Source organism: Quercus lobata, unplaced genomic scaffold, assembly GCF_001633185.2.
Source record: "Quercus lobata isolate SW786 unplaced genomic scaffold, ValleyOak3.0 Primary Assembly Scq3eQI_192, whole genome shotgun sequence".
Classification (NCBI taxonomy): domain Eukaryota; kingdom Viridiplantae; phylum Streptophyta; class Magnoliopsida; order Fagales; family Fagaceae; genus Quercus; species Quercus lobata.
Window position 1 is genome coordinate 31,518 of NW_022154781.1, and position 20,586 is coordinate 52,103.

At 35.2% G+C, this 20,586-nt stretch overlaps 2 protein-coding genes across 2 annotated transcripts; both read right to left on the reverse strand.

Annotated features, from left to right (window-relative positions):
- Positions 1–1,898: 1,898 nt before the first annotated feature.
- LOC115973351 (receptor-like protein Cf-9) lies at positions 1,899–4,366 on the reverse strand. The gene is made up of 3 exons (XM_031093610.1): positions 3,523–4,366; positions 2,829–3,436; positions 1,899–2,159 (listed from the first exon to the last, which is right to left on the reverse strand). The coding sequence occupies exons 1-3, from the start codon at positions 4,364–4,366 to the stop codon at positions 1,899–1,901; spliced, it is 1,713 nt and encodes a 570-aa protein (XP_030949470.1).
- Positions 4,367–13,123: 8,757 nt separating this feature from the next.
- On the reverse strand, positions 13,124–18,352 carry LOC115973352 (receptor-like protein kinase 7). Its single transcript, XM_031093611.1, has 4 exons — positions 16,913–18,352; positions 15,788–16,606; positions 13,314–13,569; positions 13,124–13,257 (listed from the first exon to the last, which is right to left on the reverse strand). Exons 1-4 carry the CDS (start codon positions 18,335–18,337, stop codon positions 13,124–13,126), a joined length of 2,634 nt encoding a protein of 877 aa, XP_030949471.1. The 5' UTR covers positions 18,338–18,352.
- Positions 18,353–20,586: the final 2,234 nt, after the last annotated feature.

The window sequence follows — 20,586 nt, forward strand, 5'->3', positions numbered from 1 at the left end:
AAGTTTTATAAATTTTTTTTTAGTTTACGTTTTTTTGGTGTTTTGGATTGTTCCTATATTACATTTATGATTGTTCCTATAATAAATAAAAATATAATTACAAAATACATTACTCATTATTAGATTATTTTAAATTGTAAATTTGTTTTTAATAAAACCACCATAAAAATAATTATCACGTGCAACGCGAGGGTTCGCGACTAGTAAATATAAAAGACTAAACATTAAGGGAGAAAAATATGACAATTTGCATTCTCATAATGGGTTCACTACTATAATTTAAGAGCAGAAAGACTTTGTATGGTAGTTAGTGGGGCTACCTCATAGTCATAGAGGGAAACTTCCACCTTTCTAATTGTATCGCATCAAGACACAAGTTTTGACTTTTTATTTTATTTTTTTTTTGGGACAATTTTTTATACACTCGGAAGTCGAACCCTAATGTAGGTGGAATTGTATTCTACTAGGATACACATAGTCATTGGGATTAAAATTAGTCGAAAATATATATAATTAGTCGTTGTCCCATGCAATGCATGGGAAGTTATTGAATATTTGATTTTAAGAAAATCATTAATTTTGTTTATGTTTCATTTTTTTTTTTTTTTTGAAGGTAGTTTAAGATATTATATCAAATCCTCATTTCATTATAATTTAGCTAGAATACATTACATAATTTAATGAAATGCTTACAAATGACAGATGACATTAATAATATACTAAAGCAAGACTTAGGTCTTGTTCTTTAGGTTACCCTTTTAAGATTTTGCCATTTGGATTTTTTCTTATGAGATAGAAATGTATTTTTTAGTTAAATAACCACATTGCTGAATCTTAAGAGGAGAATCTAAGGAACAATACCTAAGGTATTGTACCTAAACTTTGTCTTAGTATACTATATGTAAACAAGTGACAGTACTCCTTTAAAATAAATCGAATAAAATATTGGACTACATCGGCTGTATCCGAGATATTTTGGGTGTTTTGGTCACTATAGATGTTTCAAGTGGTACAATTGAAAATGTTAAAAAAAAAAAAAAAATGTTAGTTAACCCAATATATTGGGTTAATGTATTTATAAAACCATTTTTTTTTTTTTTTTTTTTTTTTGGTGATAGCATTTTTTAGTTACTAGATTAGGTACACACATTTGGGGAATAGTGTGAATAGTCAAATTTCTAAACATTCTGATTAACCAAAAAGTAAGAAAAAAAAATTCACTTAATCATATTCAGCTATCAACATTGTTCACTGGAAGTGTAAATGTCCATTTCATGGTTTTATTTGACTGATTTGACATGTCATTTAAAATGCGACACTTGATACATTTTTAGATTTGTAATTTAGAGTTGTTTTATAGACACAATAAATTATTACAACATTTTCACAATAGCTAAAGCGTCAATCCTTTATATCCATAGATTAAATAAAATAATAAAATATTAAAGCAGGAGCTTCCTGCAAAGTTCTACACACGGAATGCCCTCAAATATACATAGATTTGAGGCTTATTTTACAAAGAAGCAAATAGCAGTAGCACATAATACATAAAATCAAGATTCACTCCCGGACAGCCTCCGTTCCTAATGGTCTTCCGCACGTTAAGGCTCACAATTTTCTTTGACTTCATAATCCACAGCTCCCTGTCCAACAGCTTGCTGGTAAGTGGTGACACAGAAAATTTAAAGAATATACAGTACAAATTGCATATATTAATGTTGCATCTTCTAACAAAAAGTTTATATAAAACATTAGCATAATATTATTTTAAAGAATTGTTTGTCACACTCACCTTGGAGCACCCTTTAAATGCAGTAATTTCTGCTTCGTCTAGATCTTTGGTTGCTAGGCATTTTCAACTTTCTTGGCCAGTTCTCTTCAAGTAAACCTACAAGGCATTAAGATTTTCCAATTTTAAACATGAAATACCCCATAGCTATTCCAGAAACCAGTCCACATCCATACCCTAATAACACAGCCTCCCAACCAAATCCACTCATAAACATTGGAGCGTTGTCCTCTTGGAATATTGGTGGTGGTGGCCGCTCATCGATGCCACAATTTTTTGACAATGGAAATCCACACAATCCCAAGTTTCCACTATATGCGTTGTTTTGAAATCTTCCAAATTGTTTTCCTTGTGGTACGGGTCCCATAAGCTGGTTTGCAAAAGATTTAACACGGCCAAAAATGTTAAACTTGTCAGTTTCATTGGAATCTCCCCATTAAGCTTATTTGAAGAGAGGTCTAAGGATTCAAGTACAGACAAATAGCCCAAAGATGACGAAATATGGCCAGTTAGTCTGTTATGGGAAAGGTTAAGGCCTCGAAGAAAGTTAAGCATTCCAATCACTTCAGAAATCTTTCCATGGAACTTGTTACTTGATAGATCTATGGTAGTGAAGATGGTTCAAATTCTCTCTAGCACAAAGCTTTGCCCCTTCATTGCTACAATAACTGAGTCTTGGTAATAGCCTTGTTCCATGTATTTCACTTCACCTTCACTTTCTTTGGTTGTTTTTATAGCCTTCAGTCCCTTAAAAAATTTGCAGGTAAACTTCCAGAAAACTCATTATGAGAAAGGTCGATGATTCGCAACAAAGAGAAAGATGACTTGGTCTTGAAATTGTCTAGGTGACCATTAAATTTGTTGGACCTCAAGATAAGAACTTGTAACAATGGAAGATCTTCCAACCAATAGGGGAAGGAATCATTTATCTTGTTATTTCCTATGTCTAGAACTTCCAAATATTTACAGTTGACCAAAGATTTTGGTAATAGCCCTTCTAACTGATTACCATTGAAGACAAGAGTCCTCAACGTATTACCCTCTGCAAATGTTTCAGGCCAGGCATGGTGCCATAGAAGTTATTCCTCCTCAAATCCATGACTACAAGAGAATTACTGAAGTTTCCCAAACATGAAGGAATTGTACCACTCAAATTGTTGTAAGAGATGTCTAAGATTTCAATGGAAGTTACATTGCAAATCGAAGATGGGATCTCCCCATGTAGTAGATTGGCACGGAAGTTCAAATATAGAAGTGTTTTGAGCTTTTTGAACATATTAAAGCCCACAGTGCCATTCAAGTCATTTGATGAAATATCAATAAATGAAAGGTTGACAAGATTAGAGATAGACTTTGGAATAGAGCCATAAAGCCTGTTATTATCTAATGAGAGAAACTCCAGTGAATCGCTAAATTGAAATTCAGCAAATTGACCAGTGAGTTGGTTGTAAGACAAGTGAATTGCGGTGAGTTTTGTGAGGTTGGCAAAACAATTGGGAATCCTGCCTCCAATGTTGTTATATCTGAGGCCAAGAAAAGTGAGATTCTTTAGGTTTGAAAGTGATGATGGGATTTGGCCCGTAAAGTTGTTAGTACAAAAGAAAATCTCAGTAACTCTCGTGAGATTCCCAAACCATATTCGTAATGCTCCGGTAAAATTGCAATTTTATGAGTTCAAAATATTTCTAATTGTGGACTACACGTTAATAACCAAAAATGCTTATGGATCTTACCATGAATATTATTGGATCGTAGGTCGAAGTAGGAGAGTACAAAGAGATTTGAAATTGATGATGGCATCTCACCACCAAAATTGTTAATTGATAAATCCAAATCGATGAGTTGTGTAAGGTTGCCAATCCATGCAGGAATGGACCCATTAAACTCGCATTCACTCATAAACAAATGTTGTACGAATTTCATTTTGCCAATTGATTTTGGTAACTCTCCTGAGTAAATTGTGCGAGAGACATCCAAAAACCTTAGTGGTGTGCTCCAATTTACCATTGGAAAAGACCATGTGAGTTCAGGATTATCTGTTAGAATAAGCTTACGCAGGTTTGGTAGTCGGAAAATGTGATCAGGTAGCTTCCCGCGCAATAAACAATTGGATGTCAAAGCAGAAGACAGATTCATGAAAGAACCAAGAGAAATAGTGGACATCTCAACATTCTCGAGATGAAGTCCTCTTAGCTTGGTCAGATTTTGGACAAGCCTCTTCACAACAGATGCTTCGAGTTTGAGATAGCTATTGTAATCAGAGAGATCTAGTGAGGCGAGTTGGGAGAGTTGAGATATTTCAAGTGGGACTTTGCCAGAAAACATGGAGTGAGAAAGGTCAAGGTGTTTCAATCTTGCAAACTGGCCAAACCTAGATGAAATGGAGGAATAGTTAAAATTGTTTGAAGCGAGGTTGAGCCATTGCAGGTGAGGGAGAAGAAAGAGGCTACTGTTGAAAGGAATGGTGCCATAAAGCCAGCTACAACTGAGGTCAAGGCCTATCACATCTCCCCTCACACTATCACACGTAACCCCATCCCATGAGCAGCAATCAGTTCCCTCCTTCCAGGACTCCATCTTTGGATAAGAATGAAGGCCAACTTCGCCACAATTGAAAGAAACATCATTGGAAAAAGAAAATAATTGCTTGAATTGGAGCAATGCAAAGCTTTGGTCTTGGGAGCACAGTGGTGCATAAGAAGAGGATGAAGTAAGTTGAGAATACAAGAGCAGCAAGAGGTAGAAGAAGAGTCGAGAGAGCAAAATAAAAGACCTCATCATTATTCTGGATGAGATCAGAGGCACGTATATGACTGTCATATGTGAAAGAAAACTGGAAGAGTAATTTTATAGGAAAAAGCTATGACAACAACCTCGTCGTTGTATTTTTTTTTCTTTTTCTTTTTGTTAGTCTTGTCAATAAAGTAATTTTATGATTTTTGGGATGTTGGCTGACGACCAGGGATGGAATTAGGATTTGAACCTGAGGGGGGCAAGCATAACCAAAAAAAAGTTTTGCAAGTGTTGATTTTAGCTGACCAAAAAATGCATACACATCATAATATTAATTTGTGGATCTATTCTAATCTTAATTTTTAGTAATTTATCATATGAAATTGTACAGCACTACGATACCCAGGCCCAAGTGGGCCTTGAATCCTGACTCAACAATGTGGCCCATGGCATCAACCTCTTTCTACCTAAGGCCCCAGCCCAAGCCCACACAAGCCACAATCCCAAGCCTCATATTGCCCAAAAGCCTGAGGAGTAGATAATCTCAATTAGCATGCACCCTGTTCCGCCGCCTGGGCCTTGCTCGGCGAACCACATCCCGATCAAGAAGGAATGCGCTCGGGGACACCATCTCTTGTATGCCCGACAGTGCCTTAGGGAATATCGCTACCAAGCATATCTACTGAAGTGGGAACCATTTTCAAAGCCACTCCCTCCACACCCCACTCCCACCTCAACACCCAGTTACAATTAACAACATTGGACCTCCTATTGCACTAACCATGGAAGTAATCATAGTCTCACCACTAATTTTGGCCTATAAATATGAGAAGTCAAAGGAAGAAAGGGGGGTTGTTGAAAAGTTCACCAAGAAGTAGGTAAATGAGAGAGAATAATCCAAAGGGAGAGGTAATTTCGTCGAGCCTCTGTGCTAAGAACGACCCAAAGTAGGAAATTCAAGTCCACAATACAAATGGATTGTGAGCTCGAGTGAGGCCCAACCCAATAGCCTCGCTTTTGGCACGCACAATAACGATTCAAAATATTTCTTGACTTGCAAAGTTAGGAATCTTTAACCTATATAAAAATTAATATATATATATATATATATTTTTTTTTTCTTTCCAATATTTATTTCTTTAGTTTAAAATTTAAAATTAAAAAAAAAAAAAAACCAACAAGCCACAACAATATTATTATTAGTAATTTATTAACACAATAAAGTTACAACAAAATTAATGGATATAAGGTAGTATACACTAAATTTATTTTAAGATAACTTTATGAATATAAGGTAGTATATACCATATATTTAGACCCAAAAAAAAAAAAAAAAACCAATTAAGTGCACATGGCTTTATGTTGGCCACAAGAACCACAATGAGTTGTAGCCATCTTTGCCACAATCTCCAAGGTGCCTTTTTCAATCATCATTTTGCAAAGTAGAGAGAAGGCATGCACTAAAGTCTAAAGGTTGTGAAGTTAGAAAAAAAGAAAAAAATAGAAGAAGAAGAAAGCAGCAAAGATGCAGCTTGCCAGAGAAAAAGATGACGGTGGTGGGGTTGCACTAAAGGATTGTTTTGCTAAGGATTTGTCATTTGTTCTTATCTTGTTGGTATTTTTTTTTTCTATACTGGATTTGTGATTGTCTAAAGGATTTTCTAATTATTCAGTTTTATGAATTGTTTTGTTGGTTTGTCTAATGGATTTTTTTGATATTTTTGGAGCAACACAATAAAGGGATGGTTTGATTAAAACAATTTGGGAAATCTCATGGGTCAATTTGTAAAAATATTTGGGGAGGGGGGCAAGTATATACAATTTAGGGTCAAAAGTTAGAATTTTTGTATAGGGATGGCAATTTCTACTCGACCCGCGGGTACCCAGCCCGGTCCAACCCTAATGGGCTGGGTTTTACTCAGTCCGATTAAAAATAGGGTCGGGTCCGGGTTTTTACAAAAACCCGACCCAAACCCAGACCTGGCCCGATTCAGTTAAATATATATATGTATAGTTACTAAAATACTCTTATATATATATATATATATATATATATTGATAAAATCCTAAAATATCTTACCCTCACAATCTCTTCAGACTTCAACCGCTTCTCATCTCTTTCTCTTCAACTCACCACTCTGACTCACTCTCCTCTCATGTCTCACGCCGTCAGCCACCAACTATCAGCCGCGCCTCTCTCATGCTCTCAGCCTCTTGGTCTCACTTTCTTTGCTGAAGAAGAAAAAGACGAAAATCTAAGATTCTCGCCGTAAAGCCTCTGCGATCTCACTTGCGAAGACGAAGACAATGAGTCAAAGATGAAGACGAACAACCACGGTGATTTACAACAATGGTCTTTGATGTTCTTCTTCCATTTTTTCTTTATATGATTAGTGGGTTTGGGGATTTAGATTTTGTTGTTAAGATTTGATGTTCCTTGCATGTACTTGTTTTAGATTTTGATTTCAAATGTATTTGGTTTCTGTGAATAGGAAATTGTAATGGTTATGGTGGATTTGATTTGAGATTCATTTGGATTTGTTGTTTGTGCTGCACTGCTATGATTCTTTTTTCTCAGGGAAACAATTTTTTTTCAATTGATTAGGCCATGGATTGGGCCATTGTTAGGGGCTAAAGATTGGGCCCTGAAGTGGCCTAGCTGGGCAGGGCCCGTGGGGTCCACGGGGTCTTGGCTTGCGGCACGGGTCTTGGCAGAGTAATAAACGGGCTAGGTCTGGGGCACGGGTCTTGGCTCGCGGGTTGCGTACGGGTATGGGAAAACCCGGCCCGAACCTGACCCAATGCTATTCCTATTTTTGTATGTCCTATGCATACTACTTTTTCAAAATCTAAGGGGGGCCATGACCCCCCTAGCCCAAGTGTAGTTTCGTCTCTATTGACGATTGATGAGTGACGAATTAGGAATCACATATGGATGTCGTCAACAAAGCTAGTTTGCATGCTGTAATAAAATAATTGGATTAGATACAAATTTTCTCAGTATAGGCTGGTTATCTCCTGACTTGGGGAAAAAGATAGGGCTAAAGACAAAAATAGGAGTAAGAGTGGGGCAAGTCAAAAATGACTAAGGGTATGTTTGGTACACTGAATGGAAATTACGGCAGGAATTGTAATCTTTATTACTAGGAATAAAATGTGTTGTAATGTAATATCTAAACCTATTCATTAGTTTGATTGTGAGTTATAACATTAGAATAAAACTTAACATTTATTTTTGGAAATTTCTTACTCATACAATTATATTTCCTTAAAAATTGTTATTTTTAATTTAAGAGAGATATGTGTTATTTTTTATGATTTTTTATTTTTATAATTGTCAGATATATATGGAAAGTTTGTTTACTTGGAAATATATTAAGTTTTGAAATTATTGTACTTACTAAGAAATAACTAATACAACCTTTTAAAGAGGAATAATTATTCCTCCTTTTGAAGAGTAACTATTCATAAGGAATGATTATTCTTTGTAATAAAAACATAACCAAACTAAAGAATAACTAAACCATAGGAATAACTATTACATTATAACGCCTATTACAGTTTACCAAACATACCCTAAATTTGTTAAAACGGGCCATGCAGCATGCAATTATGAAGACTAAAATGATGAGTATCATTGCATTTTGAAAAACAAGTTGATTTCCGCATGATGCGCAATGCGCATATACCCTATTAGAAATAGTATATGCGCAATAGAATAAAATACTAATTTTTGGACTTATTTTTCTGAGGCCAAGTTTTTAAGGAGAAAATCATGAGATGATATTTAAAAAGAAAAAAATTTCTAGTGGAATTGTAACTTGAGTTCTTCACCTTGGAACTCGAGTCTCAAAGACTCAAGTTCCAAAAGTAATCACATAACTAATTTGTTTCAATTTTGCTCACATAAATAATATGTTTGCAATATTAGCTTAACGGCTAAAAACCCCATGGAGCTTGATCTGAACTTGTTTTGAAGAGAGACCTAAGAAAAATCACCAAAATCCAATAACGGCAAAGATTGTGATGTGATTGCAAATTATATATGTTATAACTTTAATCCCAATTATTTTTGTTTTGTTATAAATTTTTAAATATCTTTTCCCTATAATTTATTTTTTTTTGGAGAAGAATATACTTTTCTCTATTTGAATATTAGAGAGAGAGAGTTTAGATTTTGATGTGATTTTTTCCTTTTTAGTTTTGAATGGTGTTTTTATTTGGGTTTTGGGTCCTAAAAGTGTTTGTTTCATTTTTCCTTTATTTATAAATTTTTAGATAGTTAATATATTTTTTGGATATAAGGTGAGAAAGTTTGGATTGTGAGAAAAAATTTTTAGGAGAATAATTCTCAATTTCAAATGTAAGTACTTTGATCAAAATTTTGTGAGTAAATACTTTTTAGAAATGAATATTTGTAAAGTTACAAATTACAGTGATAACAATTACTTGTTACGTAATGCAGGGTCAGACACTTAAGTCAAACACTTAAGGAAACAATTCTAGAGCCTTGTAACTCAAAAGAATCCAAAAGGAAAAATAATTAAATTCTAAACATAATAGAGCCAAAAGTTTTGTAATTTAAATGGTTGGTGCTTTTTGGTGTTTTTAATTGAGACATCTAGAATTTAAACCCCCAAACCCCCACCATTAATGTATAAATAAAAAGATAAAAAAAAATAATAATAATGGATGATCCTCTTACATAAAAAAAATAAAGACTATAACAAAAGGAACCGTTAATAAAAAATGGTAGAACGTTTTTGTTAAAAAATTTCTTTTGGAGGGGCTAAGCAATTTCTTTATTTTTATTTTTATTTTTTATTGTTATCGGAGAGTAACTACTTTTTTTTTGGAGGGGGGGGGGGTGTGGGGGTGCAATTCTTATTTTTCTTTGTCCACACGTTAACAGGTTTATAATATACATACACACATATACGCATACATATATATATATATATATATATAGAGGATTCTGGCATTTTACCCCTAATTTTGAAAAAAATTAGCAACATGCCCTTGTTTGCAAACTATATAGGAGCGTGCCCCTGTTTCGATACTCGATTATCCTAAAATCGAGTTCAATTAAATACTCGATTTGTAGAAAATCGAGTTATGCCCGATCAAACTTTAAAAAAAAAAAAAAAAAAAAAAAATTCCATGGAACTCGAGTTTCAGGAAATCGAGTTCCATGCAAAAAAAATTTTTATAAGTGTGATTGCTCTATATTCAGGGAGCCCTATAGTGGCGTTTTTAAGCCCTATAGTGACGTTTTAAAGCCCTATAGCGGCGTTTTCCTGCAAATATTTTTAGATGATTGGCCCATATTCACGGTGCCCTATAGTGGCGTTTTTAAGCCCTATAGTGACGTTTTAAGGCCCAATAGCGGCGTTTTTCTGCAAAATTTTTTATAAGTGTAATCGCTTTGTTCTGGGTGCCCTATAGTTATTTTTTAGGCTCTATAGTGACGTTTTTAGGCCCTATAGTGACGTTTTAGATCCCTATAGCGGCGTTTTCCTGCAAAAATTTTTTATAAGTCAAGGGGTCCTATAGTGGCGTTTTTAAGCCCTATAGTGACGTTTTAAAGCCCTATGGCGGCGTTTTGGAACTCGACTTCCCTAAAATCGAGTTCTATGCTTTTTTTTTTTTAGTTTTATTTGAAATAACTCGATTTTCTACGAATCGAATATTTTAATGAAACTCGATTTTAAAGTAATCGAGTATCGAAACAGGGGCATTACCCTATATAGTTTCGAAAAAGGGGCATATTGCTAATTTTTTTCAAAATTAAGGGCAAAGGGCTAGAATCTCCTATATATATATATATATATATATATATATATTTCAAAATTTTGTGGGGCCCAACCAAAAATGTGGCTCTGCCACTGAGTATCCAGTAATGTAATGGTTATTTTATTAAATGAACATGATTCCTGCTTGCTTGAGGAAGAATATGCATCATGTGAATTTTTACTACGAAAAAACAACCAGGCTCTTTAGGCCTATGCTCAGGTTGTTGTTGCGCACATAAGAGACAAACATGGATGCAACACAACACTTCTGACAGTGTGAGTCCCAAAACCAAGCATCCATCAGTTCCACAGTTTCCATGACTAAAAATGTTGAAACCATGTTTGATATTTTTGGTTTCATCTATCATGTAAGATGTTACTCACCTTGAGATCTCTATGTATAATCCTCAATTTAAAATCTTGGTGGAGAGAAAGAAGCCCTCTAGCAATTCCCTCGTATGATCTGAAACTGAATGCGCTAGCTTAGACCAACCCAATACTTTATCTCTTGTTTGATCTGACAGGTTTCTCGTTCAAGTTAATCTAAAATTCGAATTCCTAGCCAACAAACTGAAATTTTAGATGTTCTGTCGACAATTGATGTCAGAATAACACAAGCCATGTCTACCTGAATGCAATGGGTTCATAATATAGCATTTTCTAGAAGGTTATCAAAATTTCAATGTTGATTTTTGACAATCAGAATTCTTTTTTGAACTCTCTGTCCTTGTCCAAAGCTCCATGAAAGCCTCTTTGCAGTAAATTCTTCTCCATCTACTAGTACACCCTGAAAGTTCATTTTGCAAAATGATAGCAAAAAATCTGAAGAATAAAATGACTACATAGCTATTTTTTGTTCTAAAATATTACAAAGTTTGCGCAGTAAATGGATCCAAAACCACCTTTACAAACTTCTAGTTGATTGAAAAGTCATCAGTCGCTCTAGCAGTTGTAGTTAGGTTGAACAACGGAATCCAAGTCTTCTTCTTGGCCTTCGCTGTTAGGACCAATTGTTGTGATTCTCTCTGTTTCCATGAATCACAATGAGTTTCACTCAAGTAGACATCTAAAGGGAAGCACAATTTTGATATATATTTAGATTAGTAGATCTTACTCTTGTAAGAAAACCATCAGATTCCCAATTGCATTCCCATTTTGCAATATAACAGAACAAAATCTCGGACCATGTTATATGAGAAACTCATTCTATATGAGAAACTCATTCTCTCTCTGAAAGGTACCATCCTACTCAAATGCAACTCACCAGTTCACCAAAAAGTGAAATATGCAACAATTTGTACTTAAAATTGAAAAGAATCAAAGTATTATAAACACGGCCTAGTGTTCTACTCAAAATTGTCCAAGCTTTCAAAATGTAGGCTGCGTCCATTAAGACTAGGGCAAGTTAATTAGAACTTCTGCTTTAGACGAAATGAACAAACCTAAAAACAAGTTACTGGATAGGAGTAGCTATTCCATAGGTGTCCAAAAATAAGGACTTACGCTTTGCATAGGTGTCAGAGTAAGCAATAAAATATTATAATTTCTCCACACATACACACACACACACACACACACACACACAAATAGGAAAGGAAAGGAAACACGATGGAAATAATAATTTGACTTCCATGTCACATCAAAATACTTGTTGAGGATATTCTTTCACAAAACAAAGCTTATGCCTAGTTCCAGGGAGTCCATTCAAATGTATAGATCCTGTCCACCAGCTCAAAACTGTCTAATATCTTCTATATTGCAGACGACAAGGTGCAGCCACTACCTTTTCCTCTGATATATCTTTATTCAAGCATTTCACTAATCCAACACATTTTTCAAACCGATGTGTTTATCTTGGCAGCTCAATTTTTTTTATTGCATGCACATTCTTCATACCAATTCAATGATTCCTATTTTCCTGGTGACTTAAGCATTGGCAGACATGAGAAACACTCTTTTGTTTTTTAATTGAAAACCTGAGACTCACTCATGATACGATTTCCATAGGCACCGCAAAGCCATAATACTTACAGACGCACTGTGGTCTTTGGGGGCAATGATTCAAAGAGCATCCAACTCTTGTCTGCTTCGATCTATGTCAAGTGTTGAAAGGAATTATAATTGCTTTGGTTCAGAACCATTTTTGAGATAACAGACTTATATCGTCGAAGTTGTCCACGAAGTAGACCTCATCGTAATTGGAGATTAATTAGAATTATAAAAAAAAGGATTTGGCTTTTAATCTATCTGGTAGGCCACTAGCTCTAATGCCTATTCCAAAAGCTGAAGGATTGGTATTTTCTGACCCTCTCCAGAAAAATGCTGCTTGTTAGTTGTAAAGTTTACTCTCAAAATAAAATCTCCATTGAGCCAGTTCTTCAATGCCAATAGGTGCCGGTTAAGAGTAAGACTTCCCCTCAAGTCCCACTCACACTTCAGTCCTTCTAACAATGTATCAGAAAGATAGTCAAAGCTTTGCCACAAATAGTCTTTCTGAAATTCCATTTTGGCCTCTTACAAATAAGACACTGTTCCTATGATAAACACTGTCAGTTAACATCATAAAGAGGGCAAAATGAAAGTCACATCAGCTGAAACTATTGCTTATTCGAAATCTTAATTCTATCATCAAGTAAAATGCCTTAATTATTACTATAGTGCTTACCATCCACAAAGCCTGTAATTACTCACTATTAGAGAATAAAAAAGGCACCTTCCAAGGCCTGCCATGGAAAAGAACGCCGAGAGACCCAAAAGCACCGCCAGAATAAGACTCTGCTCTTTGAAAACCTGAAGAACCATGCATTCCTCAATAACGAATGCTCTGCCCAATAACCCCATAACCAGCATTCACCGCACCTTCCATTGCAAACACTCTCTTACACCCAAAAACCAAAACCCCACAAATCATTGCCGCCAAAACAATCCCACGCTTTATCAACTCTGAATTCACACCCGAAATCGCACTTTCATCACTCAAAAACTCTCACTATCTTTACCTACAAATTCCAAATCAGCTCTACCAACAACCTCTCGATATCTAGAATTGAAAAAGTTCCTGATACCACAACGACCTACGCAATTCAACGCTAACCGAAATGGGTACTGATTATTTCGCTGCAAAATCTTCATCGGCATTCTCATTTGCTTATTTGAAGGCACCAAATACAGCGAAACCGAGTCAAACAAAGACTTTACGCTGGAATTGCCAGTGGGTGCATTGAAAATTGAAGATTTAAGCAACATATCCATAAACTACACAAAAAAACGAAACCCAAAACCCAAAATTGAACACCAAAAAACTAACGCATACCTATGAGAAAACTGAATAAGAATATATTCCTAGTGCTATATAATTAACAACAATAAAGTAATACTGAGACAACAACAAAAGCACAGAAAAGCAATAACGTTGTCCTAGACTATGTTTAGGGATTGTGATTTTTTGGGGGGTTCAAATGATAAGTGAAAATTGAGATGGGGAGGGAGAGAGAGAAAGAGAGAGGCGGGACTGAAGAGAAGAAAGCTTAGAGAGGGCTACAGTGAGAATGAGAATTGTAGAGCAACATGGTGGTTGTTGGAGAAGGTGGGTGTAAGGGGGGCATGAGAGAACGCCGAGCTTGGAAAATTGGCTTTTGTGTTGTGGAAGTGGGAGAGAAGCGTTTATTAAAAAATAAAAAATAAAATAAAATCTCATAGAATAAGGCATTTTTATTTATTTATTTATGGTCTTGCTAACGAGTATATTTGATATGTTAGAGACCAAATTAAATTATATGGTAAATATTAAGGGCCAAATATGTAGTTCACTCAAAAAAAATTTGCACTGGAAATTTTTTTATAAATATGTAGTAAACTATTTTAACAAATAGGGCTAAAAATAACTAAATAAATAAATAAAGAGAAATGCTAACGAGTGCCCTTAGAGTATTGGTTAAGAATCCAATTAAAAAAAATTTTTATGGGAAAAGAAAAAAAAAGCAACTAATATTTTAACAGTTTTTTTCATTTCCCATAAAAGTGATGTCAAAACTTTCTTTAACTAGATTCTTAACTAGTGCCCTAAGGGCACTCGTTAGCAGGACCTATTCTTTTATTACTCACTCAGTGATGATATTTAGATTTGGATTGTATTGTGATTGAAGATGCTTTAGTGAGTTTAATGTAGTAGTTCAATTTTAGTCTTTAGATAGCTAAGTTTTTCAAATTTGAAATCATATTTGTTATTAAAGTGAAAAAAAAGTGAATTGTTTTTGTTATTTTTTAATTTAGAAAAATAGTTTTTTAGTTAGTTCATGTGGCAGCCCACATGGTGGCATAAAAATTAATATTATAATACCATCACTAGTATTTTCCATTCAACACTTAACTGCAAAGACTATTTTTACTCAAATATCAAAATGTTATGAGCTATATTGACACATTTGAAATGTTAAGGCCAAATTGAAATATGGTGTAAACATTAGGGACCAAATATGTAATTTATCTTTTTTTAATTTATTGAAAATGAACTTATTCTATTGTGTTTGGTTGCAACATTGAAAATGATGGTAAAAATAATTTTCATTCGGCTCACACAAACAAATCATTCGAGATGAGGGAAAGGAAATGAATGAAATATTTTTTTTTAAAATATCCATTCTTTTCCCTTGTTTAGGAGTTTTATGAAGGGAATGAAAAGTACATTATTTTGTTTGAGAGTTTAAATGGGAGGGAATGAAATGGATAAGAGGGAATACTCATTCTTTTCTATTTCATTAAAACCTCAAAGTTTTAATTTCCAAAAAATTGGGAGAAATCGAAGAGAATAAAATTAGATTTAAGAAATAAGTATATTTTTTCTGGGGTGGGCGTAGGAGTTTATTATTGGCCTCAGCAATCCCTCTTCCCCTTCTTACAACTACTTCGTAAAGAATAAAATCTATTGAACGCTATTTTCTTTCTTAAATTCAGAATTTTTCTGTATGATTCGTCATTAGAAATATTCCATTTTAGCAATTTTTATTGAGATAAAGAAAAAAAAGTACAACTGAAAATAACACCATAATTCGCATATACGAACATAAACTTTAAATATGATTATTCTAGAAAGAAGAAAACAACACCTAAATTCACATATAAAAGTATGATTAACTCTCTGAAATATGCCATTCTACTGCTCTTCAGGTGCAAGATAAAGGGTCGTAATCTTCATCTGTCTCTTAGTAGAGAACAGGATACTCCTCACCTTTTGCAATACCTTGCATACAACACCGAAAAAAAAAATTAGAATATATACTACAAATTACTTATATTGTTACTACTTTTAAGCAAGTTTATATAACATCATAGCACAAATTAATCCAGAGAGAATTTTGTCAAACTCACCTAAGACTAAGAGCGCCTCTCAAATGCATTCATTTCTTCTTTGTCTAGGTCTTTGATTATTTGGCCTTCTCTTCTTGTTATTTTGTTCTCCTTCAACGATCCTTACTAGCCATTGAGGTTTTCCTATCTTAAACACAACGTATCCCATAACTAATCCAAACAAGAATCCACATCCATAGCCAATTAACACGGCCTTCCAACCAAATCCTCTTGCAAAAGAATAATTGTTGTCTTCTTGGAATATTGATGCTAGTAGTGGGGGCATCAGCTTATTAGTGCTACATTTAATTGACAATGGAAATCCGCACAATCCTAGGTTTCCATCATAGGAGTTGTTTTCAAATGTAGCAAATTGTTTGCCTTGAGGTATGGGTCCAATAAGCTGGTTTTGTGAAAGATTTAACATGGCCAAAAATGTTAGATCTATTAGTTGCAAAGGAATTTCTCCAGTGAGGCTATTTGAAGAAAGGTCTAAGGATTCAAGTGCTGACAATTTTGCCAATGATGATGGGATATGGCCAGTTAGGCTATTATGGGAAAGGTTGAGCAGTCGAAGGATTGTAAGCCTTCCAAGTACTTCTGGAATCACTCCTTGGAATTTGTTGCTTGATAAATCAATTGTTGTGAAGGTGGTTAGGATTCTTTGTAGTTTAATTTCCAACCCTTTCACTGTCAGCACCACCGAATCTTGATTTTGGACACTTTGAAACATATAATATTGAACACTTTCACCCATATAATGCGGTTCAAGTCTGCATTCATCATTAATCATCATGGCATTGAAATTTTCAAAATAATTTCTTGGTAAAAGACCTGTAAACTCATTGTGAGACAAGTCAAGAATTCTTAGCTTAAAGAAAAACACCCCACTAGTGTTATGATTTCCTATAGGTCCATGGAATTTGTTGGATTTCAAGACAAGAACCTGCAGATTGGTAAGAGCTTCAAACCAATAAGGAAATAAATCATTAATCATGTTGTTTCCGAGGTCAAGAACTTCCAGATTTGTACAGTTGATAAAAGATTTTGGTAATAGCCCTTCTAAATTATTGTCATTGAAGACAATAGTTCTCAACTGATTACCCTTTGCAAATGTATCAGGTATGGTACCCTGGAAATTATTCATTCGCAAATTCATCACCCTAAGATAATAACTAAAGTTACCTAAACATTGTGGAATCTTGCCTTTCAAACTATTTTTAGAGATATCCAAAATTACTAGAAAACTTACGTTGCAAATCGCTGCGGGTAATTCACCAGATAAGCGATTGTTTCCTGCAAATAAGTATGTAAGAGACTTGGCGTTTTTGATATCAGATGTAATTGGGCCTTCAATATCATTCAACGAGATATCAATTAGGTTCCTGTTCGGTAATCCCCAGATTCCAATAGGAACTTCACCCGAGAGTGAGTTATTGTTGACCATAAAACGACGTAAAGTGGAACAATTGGCATAACTTGCTGGAATTTCACCGGTGAGATAGTTCTCAAACATGAAAAGCCACTTCATAGTACCTTGCTTGCACATATCTGGTGGAATTGGACCGGTAAAGAAATTCGCAGCGATGTCGATGTAATTGATTTTAGCCCAAGACCCAAGATTTGGAGGCAGTGGACCTATGAAGTTGTTCCCGTACAAAGAAAAGTTCTCAAGCTTTGTGAACTTGCCGAACTCGGCCGGTACCTGGCCAGATAGCTCGTTTTCAAATAGATGCAGAGAAACCAGGTTATTCAAGAACCTCAACTCGGATAGATCTCCTTCAAGATAGTTCCTTGAAGAATCAAACATTTCAAGCTTTGTGAGGTTTCTTAGACCGATAGGAAGTTTTCCTGTTAATGAATTGTTGTAGAGCTCAAGCTGCCACAGGTTGACTAGGTTCCCAATCTCAACTGGGATTTCCCCCGTCATGTTATTGTCGGCAAGCTCCAAGTTGATTAGCTCTTTAAGGTTTCCAATCTCTGCTGGAATTGTACCTTGGATGCCGCAGTTTGATAGGTAAAGCCAAGTCAAGTTAGTAAGCAGCAACACCTCGTTTGGAAATGGAGAAGGTTTAAAAGGATTGTCTCCGAGGCTTAGCCGAACAAGACCGGTCATGTTTTGGAGTGATTTCCATGGGAAAGTCCCGGAAAATCCGCTTGCATTCAGATGTAGATACCGTAATTGGCTTAGAGAGGATATTTCTGGAACCGACCATCCTGTGAACAAATTGTTGCCCAAATCCAAGTATTGCAGTTTGACACAATTTTTCAAGTCGTCCATAGTTGGACCGTGCAAGTAGTTGAACCCGAATGAGAGCTTTTCTAGTGATTGGAGCTGGCATATGGAATCAAGAGGAAGAATCCCAGTTAAATTTTGGTATGAAAGTTCGATTTCTGTAACAAAACCGCCTGAGTTGCAGTTGATTCCAGTGAAATTGCACATGGAATTGCTGGATTCCCAAGAAATGAAGGCAGTAGTGTTTGATGTTTGAAGAAGGGTAGATTTTAGTTTCATGAGAATTTGAAGGTCGTCAGATTGGATCCCTGAGAGAAGGGAGAAGAAGCAAAAAAGAAGATAGAAAGGATAGAGAAGTGGACGCGACATAGATGCTACTTTTCTCAGGCGCGTTGGTTTTTTAGTGCTGGTTAGGTTACCCAATGCTTTTACCTTAATCATAGGTTTGAAGTTGTGGACAATGGTCACCATTTTATGAAGATGAGTAGCCCGTAGAAATAAGAGGATAGCCGCCACGTAAAGAAATTAGAGCAATAAAACGACTGGCAAGAGAAGGAAACACGTTTTAGTTGCAAACAAGTGGACCAAATTGGTAAAAAAAGGGCCTTCTGATTACGAAAACAGGACTCTGTAGATTGATTTTGGACAAGTTTGTTGATTTTGGAGACTAAAAAAGATAATGGTCCCAAGACCCAACATTACTGAAAATTGACCATGTGATTAGGAACACTTCACTCTAGCTAGCTAGTTATTCCCTTAACAAAAGAATCTATCAGTTCTGTTTTTCACTTTCCACCTAAACTATTAAGTTATTTGTGTAAGGTTAAATTTAATCAACCATCTTGTTGGTTTTATTCCGTGCCAAATTTGCTTGTATTTCAGCAATTAGTAACCCTGTATTTAGGTGGGATTGTTGTAAGGGTAGTGAGTGAGATAGTGCGATGAAATGCTCAAGAGTGTGCAAGAAAAACAGAGACTCATGACTGGATCTCGCGGGTGACTCACGATTGCAAGCCGCCAGAAGCAACACACGTGCCAGGCATGCCAGAAGTTGAAGCGTCATGCTAGCTGGAGCACTACAAGACAAAATAGGACAACTAGCCGTTCAGTTATCTCGCAGCTGGATTTCGCGACTTATTCAAGTCGCGAGTCAGCCCTGTTTTGAAAAACCTGACTCTTCACATTCCATTCTCACTCCAGTATAAATACCCCTTATACCCACGAAAGAAAGAGAGTTTCCAGAGAGAATTTTGAGAGAGAAACTCTAGAGTAAAACAAGATTGATTCATTCACAATCTTCACATAAGAGACTCTTCAAATTCCTCTACTCTCTTCCTCTTCATTGTTAAATCCTTGAGAGGCCTTTTATCAGCCAAAACCTTTTCTCACCATATCCATTATTGTGAGAGGGCTGTTTGGTGTTCTGAGAAGCAGTTAGGAAGGAACCAATTTACATTGGTTGATGCTATGGTCAAGTAGCGAAATCCGGGAAACTAGAAAAGAAATAGGTTCGGCGCAACCTCGTTGGAGCAAGAAGTTTGGAGGGCTTAGATACACTGGGTAAATTAGGCTTGGAGGGTCTATTGCTATTCATATATCCCAACTACATTTTCTAGTGAATTACTTACCGTTTGGAGGGCGGCAGAGAGGTTTTATGCCGAGGGTTTCGGTTTCCTCTTCGATAACACATCATTGTGTTGTCCTTGTGTTTGCAACATTCTTCCCTTAATTTTTGCCTTTTATTTTCTGCTGTGGATGTGATTTTAATTGGTTTAGATTGTTTACTGATTCTGTTTGTAACTTGTGTTCATTTTCCGCACACTAGTTGTTTGTCATAAAACTTGAATTGGTTATTTTGTAATTGGGGATCTAAACGTTCAAGGGTGTTTTATACACTATTTGAATTTACAATTTGCAATTCATCCCTCAAGGTTATGGTGTAATTTTGGCAACTACTAGTGTTACTGTGGTAGGTTTTGGTAACTTTATATGATTCTCCTTTAACATGAATTGTCATTTCCCTTTTCATCATTTAAATTTGTAAAACTAGACTCTATTTATGGATTTACAAATGTCATTGGATTCCAAATACAACAAGGTTCTCTAGTATTTAATAAGAGCACTTACAGTAGTGGTGCTAAAAAGCTATTTGGAGCTGTAGTAGTGGAGCTATAGTTAAAAAATTTGGCTTCTCAGCTATAGTGCACAACGATCTCAAAGGTAAAAAGAAAAAAATTATTTTATTTTGTGTTCACGCTGCTAGTTTAAATATTTGTGAATTTTTTTTTTTTATAGTGAGATATATTATTTTATTGTAGTAGATATATTATTTTATTATGATATTTATATTATTTTATTATATTGAAAGTTAAAATAGATCTAACATGTGAGTTGGTAAAATAAATAAAGTAACTTTTTGTGGTGCAAATAGCTAAAAATATAACTCCACTACAGTGAATGCTCTAACTATCTATCCAATTGAAATTAAGTTTCTATTTTCTATGTAAGCAACGAGATTTTATTTTATCTCTTGTAGTATTATAGTTTTGGATTTTTTTAGCACGTGGATCATGACTTTCTAGTGAATATGTTTGAATACTTTAACGTCATCCAAACCGTTCCAAACACCAAGGATAAAGCAATTAGTGGTGGCAATTAGAGTATCAGTAATTAATAAAGTTTCCAGTGAG